General features: G+C 44.5%; 1 protein-coding gene across 4 annotated transcripts; it reads right to left on the minus strand.

Moving 5' to 3' along the window:
- Positions 1 to 351: 351 nt before the first annotated feature.
- On the minus strand, positions 352 to 7,897 carry inpp5kb (inositol polyphosphate-5-phosphatase Kb). Of its 4 annotated transcripts, XM_028983760.1 has the most exons (14): positions 7,754 to 7,897; positions 7,089 to 7,134; positions 4,164 to 4,268; positions 3,956 to 4,064; positions 3,401 to 3,517; positions 3,131 to 3,306; positions 2,908 to 3,019; positions 2,427 to 2,536; positions 2,141 to 2,167; positions 1,616 to 1,826; positions 1,390 to 1,527; positions 1,232 to 1,315; positions 1,025 to 1,129; positions 352 to 943 (listed from the first exon to the last, which is right to left on the minus strand). In XM_028983760.1, exons 2-14 carry the CDS (start codon positions 7,124 to 7,126, stop codon positions 869 to 871), a joined length of 1,407 nt encoding a protein of 468 aa, XP_028839593.1. In that variant the 5' UTR covers positions 7,127 to 7,134; positions 7,754 to 7,897; the 3' UTR covers positions 352 to 868. The 4 variants fall into 4 exon arrangements, with proteins under 4 accessions (XP_028839593.1, XP_028839592.1, XP_028839589.1 ...); XM_028983759.1 differs by lacking the exons at positions 7,089 to 7,134; positions 7,754 to 7,897 and adding an exon at positions 4,810 to 6,653; XM_028983756.1 differs by lacking the exons at positions 7,089 to 7,134; positions 7,754 to 7,897 and adding an exon at positions 4,783 to 6,653.
- Positions 7,898 to 9,170: the final 1,273 nt, after the last annotated feature.

Raw genomic sequence — 9,170 nt, forward strand, 5'->3', positions numbered from 1 at the left:
CAGTCATTTATGTAATCTCAGTAACATTAAACGTTTTGTGCCTATTTAAATTTCTTTACATCTACATATACATCTATAGTCAGACAATTAAATTGCACTATATTACAACTACATCAAATAAATTCAAACGTATAAGTTTGTATATGAATTTTCATATCACGTGACAAGAAACATCTTTATTACTGGCAAAATCACACATCATATATCACAACAGAAAAAAAAAAAAAAGTGAAGTGATTGTCACATGTGATACACAGCAGCACAGCACACGGTGCACACAGTGAAATTTGTCCTCTGCATTTAACCCATCACCCTGAGTGAGCAGTGGGCAGCCATGACAGGCGCCCGGGGAGCAGTGTGGGGGGACGGTGCTTTGCTCAGTGGCACCTCAGTGGCACCTTGGCGGATCGGGATTCGAACCGGCAACCTTCTGATTACGGGGCCGCTTCCTTAACCGCTAGGCCACCACTGCCCAGAAGTAGAAGTATGGGATGTAAAGGATGTGATGAATGATGTGGGTGACTGGTTGAATGTGAAGGATTTTTTCACATTTCCATATTTGTCCCAGACATGTGATGTCCAGGAAGGTTACTGAGACAGTCCTGGCGATATTCCCACTGGTAGTAGAAGTGGAAGACGAAACAGGAGTATGCAAAACAGTTGGAGGTAGAGAAAAGCCATTCATTCAACAGGTTTACAAGCACCAGCTATGTGTAAAGGTGTTTGGGAGTATATTTATAGCACATGATTAAAAAAAAGGCACGGTGGAAGATGAGTAATAATCTTTTTAATGCATGTATATGGAGAAGAAATCTTCAGTGCCACCTGGAGTATAAAGGGCACTGGTGAGTGGCTTCCTGTTGTGGTTTCAATAGGCTTTGTTCAGTCCATTAAGGTCTTCAGACAGCAAACCCTCAAGCACAGCTTGTTTAGACTCCATGATCTAGATAGACAGATCGTCTTTTATTCAAAATATTAAATTCAATGGGATGAATGTCAAATACACGTGAACACATAAACTTACCTGGAATGGTAGGCTAAGTCCCACTATACTTTGAGTGTTATAGCCAACGTATCCGAGAACATATTCCCCCGAAAGCAAGGGGATCTTGTCCTTATTCATATATATCTGACAAGGAAAGTACAAACACAGATTTGTGGAAAAGACTCACACATGATTCCATGACTCTTATATGTTTAGATGGTCAGACAAATAAATACAATAATGCACCTTCACAACTTCACCGATCTTTGGCACTTCATTGTCCTTGACCCACGCAAAAGCTGCAAAGTCCTGTGGACTTTTGAATCCAATCTATCGGGAACAGAAAATCACTTATTCCAAGCCCTCAAAATTGTGTTGTTCAAGAGGGCATCCTTTTCACTGACCTTGTACAGACCAATCCAGTCTGAAGTGCTGGAAGGGAAGGTCTCCAGGATGGTGTAGGAGAGCACAGCATCTTCATCTGCACTCCACTGGCCATCTGCAGCCACATTGACCAGAGGAGTCTCAAATTTTTTATTCATCTGGAGACAGGGGGAGACAGGGCATGATAGCTGAGGAACAAATAAAGGACACGTAGCACAATTTCACAGTGTTGGTTACAGTTCGGACCTCAACAGTGAAGATACCCATGACGGGCTTGTGGTCGCTGACTCCGTACTCCATATTGCACGTGTAGACATCCTGCGTCACCTTAATTGAACTTTCTTCATGCTCATCAAGAGACGATGCTGACGAAAGCTTCTCGTCTTCGTCTGTAGCGGCTTTTGGCTTGACTCGCCATAGAATACGGTCAGTCCAGGCAGGCTTCCGCTTTTTACCGCTGATAAAAATGGATGTGGCAAACTGAATTTAGCCTTTGGACACAATAATCAATACACTTAATCGCTACTTTGATTAGTAAAACAGACATTTAAACTGGGGAAGGTTGTGGTGGAGGTGGGCTAATAAAGTCCCGTGGCTGTTATTCGATGTCACCCTCGGCTATAATATCTGCATTATGTATTTAACCAGTGCTAATTGTGATGTTTTCGGCATAGTTTGGTGTAATGGGGTGAACAGGGGTAGGAACTGAGACATGGTGAACATGCACAAAGTGCGGGAACACAAATACACATCTATTTATCAATGTCTTACGTAAAGCCAATCCATGCGCTTTCAGGACTGTGGAGTCAAACATACAAATAAAGAAATAAATGAACAAACGAACCACAGCCTCACAGTACAACTAACCCCAAGCCTCACTCGCCGTTGATAAAAATGTTGTTATTAGCAAAATATGTTTCTCTATACTTGCAAATGAACTCAAGTTCATTTGCCAACATACTGTACGCTGCATATTACTGAATCAAAGCTATTCAGCCAGTAAAGCTATCCAGTATCTATTCTATAGCAATAGTTATTAATGTCTGGTCTACTGTACCTGGTGTCATAGGTGTCTGAGAAGGGGTTGAACTTGTATGTGGGTCTGAAATGGAGCGGCCCTTCCTCAAACTCCTGCAGAAGAGGCTCCTTCTTCTTCATCATGGTCAACTGCCGTTCAAAATGAAAACGCATCCACAGTTCACACTGGAAATGTTCACATTTCAACAAATAGGAGGGTAACAAATTGTGTTAATTTAGAGTGAACCACGGACGTAGCAGTTTTCAACAACCGGAACACAGAACCGACAACAGCTACAGCATCTGCTGTTTACCAGTCAAGTGATCATGTTGGGATAGAAAGTGTGTACCTCATGGTATGTTGATGTCGTAAGTGTAAAAGCATGCATCCTGCTTTATTATTATTATTATTTACTGATTTTAAATATTAATTGTGATAGTGTGTAATGTAAACAATAATTACTATTATTTCTTGTTTTTTTCATTGATCGATTGTATATTGTGATAGTGCGTTTGTCAACCTGATCCCTCTCCCACAGCAGATGGAAACGGCCACTGTTGATGCAGGACCGCAGGAAGTGCAAACCGTGGTCTGCGATCCGGAAGTTCAGATCTCCAAACCAGAAGACCACACTGAGAGGCACAAAACGGATGAGTAGGCAGTTGTGATGCACCGTGTCAACATGTTATTGCTACCCAGACTCACATATTGCCGAAGGAAATTTTTATTACAGTATAACTCACTTGTGGTCCAGGATCTGTGGTGTGTTGACCAGGTCAAAACTTTGCATGTCCAGGATATACTCAAACTCATCAACCCGCTGCAAGGTGTAGCCCATGTGCGCCATCAGATGGCAGTTAAGGAAGCACAGCATGTGACCATATAAGGAGAAGCGTACGGACACCCCGCCTTTATTACCCTGTAAAGGAACGGAGAGATGCAGACCAGCATTCGGAGTGGCCTAACTTCATAATGAAGCTAGAACCATGAAGCAACGAATGTCCTTCACGCACCCAGTAGCCGAAGAAGCCTGTACGAGTGTAAGTGGTCTCAATGTCCCTGATGAAGGGAAGATGGGCCTGCTGGGCAAAGAAGAGCAGCAGCAGCCCCTGCATTCTCACCGAAGTCACCTACAGGAAAGACACACACATCCCTTTTTACAGAAATTGGACGGTAGGAAAGCCTCAAAAGAAACCAATTTAGTTGTTCTTTTTTTTTTTTGTGAACCATTACATTTTTTCAAGATGGACGTTGTTATTTTCATCAGCAGACTAAGCTCTGCTGCTCATTATTAAAATACCTGTGTGAATGGGGCAAAGCTAAATTCTCAGTGTAAAGAGGATTCGGAACGATTCACGCTGCACAAAAAAAAAAAAAACTGAGCACAAAGAAGCCTGTGTTCTCTCCTGGGCTTCAGTGGATTAATGAGAGCGGCGTTAACTCTGTCATTGTTCCATCTGAAATACGTCAAGACGACATTTTATAACGCGCACACACACACATTACTCTCTCTGTGCCCCCCCATCTCCCATACATACACACACACACACACATCTGACTGGCAGTACCTTCACGTAGCCTTTTGGGGCCAAGGTGCTCATAAGAAGGTAGCTCCAAGAATCATCCATTATGAGGTCTGATATGTATTTGATGGGAGTAGCTCTCACTTCCTGCAGACTTAACACACACACACACACACACACACAGGTGAGCTGGTTAAAGCGCTTCTCCCCTCTACACACAGCAAGTGTTCGGTGTGAGGTCCATCGCTCCCACCCAATGATGTAGAGGTCTGTGGACGTCTGGGAGTCCAGCTGCAGCAGTGAGCTGATGTCAGCAGGGGGCTCTGCTGTGGCCACGTTCCATGTGACCATGTGCAGCCTATGGGGACCGGGGGGTCAGAGGAAAGGAATAGCAGCAGAAATGGGACACAACAACAACGTTTAAGGAGTACACTTTCCTCAGATTTTCTACATTTCAATTCTTTACAGTCAAAAATATATACAGGGTGGGCAATTTATATGGATACACCTTAATAAAATGGGAATGGTTGGTGATATTGAACACATTTTATAAGTGGTTAAAACCTAGCACACCATTGTTTTTCTTGTGAAATTACCAATAAATTGAATGTGTCACATGACCCTCTTCCTATTGAAAAAACAAAAGTTGGATCCAAGATGGCCGACTTCAAAATGGCCACTGTGGTCACCACCCATCTTGAAATGTTTGCCCCTCATATATACTAATGTGCCACAAACAGGACGTTAATATCACCAACCATTCCCATTTTATTAAGGTGTATCCATATAAATGGCCCACCCTGTATATTCATCAACAGCAAGAACAAGGTGGATAAGAACAGAAAATCACACAAGGATGTGAAAAGGACGACCGGAGAGTCGTTGGCCTCTGGCAACACCTGAAGAATTCCCTGCCGCTCCAGCGGCTTCCGCACAGCTGGAAGGCTTCGTCCAGTGTGCGGGACACTTCCTCGTTGACCTCGTCGTCCGAGCTCAGGTCCTCCATGCAGGTGAGCAGCTGGGACAGGCGCTGCCGGAGCTGTTGCCGGCCTGACGTGGACTGGGAAGTTGTGGTGGATGAGCTGTCGGAGCGAAGACGCGGAGGTTCTGGAAGCTCCGCCATCTGCTGCAGATCTACTCTTAAACTGAACTATTGACTAGAGCAAAAATCTCCGGAAGTGAGTCCGGATGTTCCGAACGGAGAGGTCCAGATGTGGCGAGTCGTAATCTGATTCAATAAGCAGCTGTCATTAAATATGTATTACCACATGTTTACATTCATCAATTCTTCTCGTTTATCCTGATTCTCTTCTTCTTCGTTCCTCTTAGTCCATTAAAGGGATATTTTTGTGTCAGCTCTATCCAACAGGCTCTTGAGACTCATCTTCAGAAACATTTCTTCCTCCATGTAGACAAAATACAATCTCCAAAAACGGATTGTTAATATGGCAGTCCTGTACCTTGAGGCTGTTTCCCTGTCCAACCGGTGGGCTTCTAGTCCTTGTGGCATAACAGCACAAGTCTTTTCTCCGCCCAGAAGCACTTTAAATTGTGTAACCGAGCACCGGGAGCAGGACACGTGAGAGGAAAGTACGTCAGAATGCTAAATCGTACTGTAAATTGTTGCATGACTTGAGGGCAAAGAACCAGAAGCATTCCATCTTATAATCGGGTTTAAACAAACACTTGGTGCAAACAGGGGGGTTCAAGCAAACCACATAATTAACGACTAATCCTTTAAACGCTGACACAATTGGAACCTTTTGCTCACGGCACTGAAAAAAAAGAAAACCACATCAGTCGTGTAACATCTAACTGTGATGCCGTTCTCAGTGTGGCAAGTGTTTAGTTAGTGACCTTGGCTACTCTGTCCGGACTGTAGGAAGGAGGAAAAGAAGGGATGGGCTTCATGCTACACTTGCAGGAGCGGGTTTATAAGGTTAAAAATGAGGAGGGCTGACTTAGCGGGTTAGACCCTCGCCTATGAACCAGAAGACCAGAAAAGGTCACAGGTTGGAAGCCCACCAACCCCGAGTTGCCACTGGGGAACTGTCCCTGTCCCTGATTGTAAGTTGCTCAAGGGGACCTCGGTGGCACCTTGGTGGCTAGGGATTAGAACCTGCAACCTTTAGCTGCTTTCCTTAGCTCCCAGGCCCAAACTCATTTTTTTTTTTTTGGCATATTTCAAGTTTGACCAAAATAATGCCACTGAAACAACAAGGCCAGCCACTGGGGACGCACGTGACAGTGTATTTGGTGCCAGTCCCAAGCCGGGCTAAATGGGGAGGCTTGTATCAGGAATGGCATCCGGTCTAAAACTTCGGTAAAATCAACCATCCACTGTGGCCGAAGGAAGTAGAAGAATTACGCTGAAACAAAAAGGGGTTAGGCGGGTAGGTGGATCTTCTCCTCTCCTTGTTTGTATCTGTTTATTTATGTCAATTCAGAAATACTTGTAAATACTGGATTCGACATTAATGAACACTCCAAACTCAGCCTGATTTCAATTCGTGAAATCCTCAAATCTCTTGCAATGATGCGCTTCTCCTGTCAAGCTGTTGGGCCGGCAATGGAGAGATGGGAAAGGGTCACACTGGCGCTTCATTATGTAGGACAAAACTCATAATTAGCATAACAAAGCATAAAGCATGTGCAGCAAGGAACGGCCGCTAACCTACATGGCTCCAGTCCGACTAATGCATGTGGCCATATCTGGAATGTAGCACACACGGTGCTCCGTTCACCCATTCTCCTGAAGTGAAGTGGTTGTCATTGTGAAAGACTACGGGGCCACTTCCTTAACCACCAGGCCACCACTGTCCCCTCTGCAGCTGATTTAAAAAAAAGAAAGAAAAAAAAAGAAGCAGTGGTGGCCTAACGGTTTAGGAAGCGGCCCCGTAATCAGAAGGTTGCTGGTTCGAATACCGACCCGCCAAAGTGAACCTGAGGTGCCACTGAGCAAAGCACCATCCCCACACACTGCTCCCTGGGCGCCTGTCATGGCTGCCCACTGCGCAATCAGGGTGATGGGATAAATGCAGAGGACACATTTCACTGTGTGCACCGTGTGCTGTGCTGCTGTGTATCACAATGACAATCACTTCACTTTAATAGTGGAAGGTGGAACATGTTTTTACAATGTTTTCTGAATGTTTCGCCGTGCTGGTTGGTACCACACCTGCAGGCCTGCTCCATTCGTCTTCCTCTCACACTCATCCTCGCACCTAAAAAGAAGAAGAGTGAAGCCCTTCATCGTTGTGAAAGCATATTTCTTCCTAATTGCATCTCACCCTCGTGACGAAAATCTCGGCAAGGTTAAACCAATTTATCCCCCGTAATCTGCGCGTAATGAAAGTGGAACGCAGCGGCCCGAGAGCGACGTAATCCACCGTAAAACCGCACCAACGTCGCACGTTGCTTTATAAAATAGATAAATCGCGAAAACGTCCTGAATTGTGACCGTAAACGCGGCGACTGCGAGGTAACAAACCCCATAAAACCCCGACGCGACGTTACGCGCGGCTCCACAGTGCTTCACGCAAAGTTGCATTAACCTAAAGTTGCATTAACCTTAAGTTGCATTAATCTAAAGTTGCATTAATCTAAAGTTGCATTAAACTAAAGTTGCATTAAACTTAAGTTGCATTAACACAGTTCGTGTGAGTTTGTCGCGCGAATTTAACGCCATAACGTCGAACGTGATCTCGCGCGAGTTCCACGTTTCCAACTTTTACGAACTAGAAACCGCGCAGGCAGTTCCTGCTCTACTCGGCTGTTATTCCCGGTAGGATGGACGTATCTGCCCCGGACAAATTCCTTCATCGGGATGTGAAAAAACGCTACCTGTGAGACGGTTCTCCCTCCCCGAGATGGTCGTCAGCCTCCGGTCCCCAGCGCCGCCGCAAACTGGGATTTAGAGGTTCGCGGATGACGGACGCGACTTTTTTCTAATGCCCTTCAGCCAGTGGGGACGTTCGCACGTTTTACGTTTTTTTTTTTGTTTTTTTTTTTTTAAATCTAAACGTCTTAATCCGTAAAACACTGCGGAACAGGGCAGTCGTGTAAATCCGGGCTCTTCCCTTTATTAACAGTTATAACGGTACATCTGAAGAAGGCTGCCTGGACACTGATGGCGACGGAGGAGTCACATGACGTCTTTGATCTCGGAAAAGTGGCTTTTAGTGTAAGATAAGACACTGAGATGGAATCACTAAAATCACTGAATTTGATCAAATTAAATAATTTAAAAAAGTCCTTATCGAGAGACGCTGTGGATAAGGGCATTTATCAGACGCCCTTATCCAGAGTGACTGACAGCCAGTAGTTACAGGGCCAGTCCCCCCCTGGAGACACTCAGGGTTAAGGGTCTTGTGCAGGGACACAGTGGTAGTAAGTGGGGTTTGAACCTGGGACTTGAGCCTGGTCATCTGGTTCATGGTCCACCACCCCAATTGCTTTAGGCGTGAGGTGTACTGCAGTCCATAAGGTCATAAAGACATAAAAGCTGAATTGACCTACAAAGCTGTATTTTATGTGTTGTCACATAAAAAAAAGCCGTGGATGCTATTGGAGAAATTAGTAATAACGAATTAATTAATGGTAAATAAACTGACCAGTACAGTAAATTCACTGCACTAATGAACACGGCTTAATTTTTATTGATGATGAAATATGCAGCCTTTGGCACAATTCTGTTACTGAAATACTGAGTTTGTTCACCTGAAGCCCCGTAAGAAGGGTTTAAGATAATCTGGACAAATCCTGCTTATGCCCCGAGGTTCTCACTGGGCGCTTAAGAGTTCCGGCTCCGTCTTCTCTCTCCATTCATCATCTCTGGCCTGCAGCTGATTGGACAGAGGACTTCAGTTCGGCGAGAGATGCGGCCGTGGAGTCACATTTTGATGGTCCTACATTTTGAAGCATGTTTCATTTCTGTGAATGGCATTTATGAAATGAAATTTCAAAGGAATCAGAAGAACAAAATTCCCAAAGTTTTACACACGCAATGAAAACGAGGCATGAGCAAACTGTCTTTTTATTATTCGTTTTCCTTTTTTTCACATCTCCAATGTAGCTTTTTTAAAGATAAGATGACAAAAAGGCACAACTTCACATTAAAAGAAACAAACAAACAAAAAAATGGTGACCAGGGAGAAGGACATTGGGGTCAGAAAGAAAGTTTTAAATTCCTACACCCCGACAATAAACGGGAGCAGCGCCTGAAACCGCGACCCATCTTGTCACCTCCACCAGACAAGCC

This window comes from Denticeps clupeoides, chromosome 6 (assembly GCF_900700375.1).
Source record: "Denticeps clupeoides chromosome 6, fDenClu1.1, whole genome shotgun sequence".
Classification (NCBI taxonomy): Eukaryota; Metazoa; Chordata; class Actinopteri; order Clupeiformes; family Denticipitidae; genus Denticeps; species Denticeps clupeoides.

Coding starts and splice junctions, on each gene's coding strand:
- inpp5kb (XM_028983756.1), bottom strand. CDS start 5,033: ATGGCGGAGCTTCCAGAACCTCCGCGTCTTCGCTCCGACAGCTCATCC. Junction 2,168..2,426: donor TCAGACACCTATGACACCAG/GTACAGTAGACC, acceptor TTGACTCCACAG/TCCTGAAAGCGCATGGATTG. Junction 1,130..1,231: donor AGATCGGTGAAGTTGTGAAG/GTGCATTATTGT, acceptor TTTCCTTGTCAG/ATATATATGAATAAGGACAA.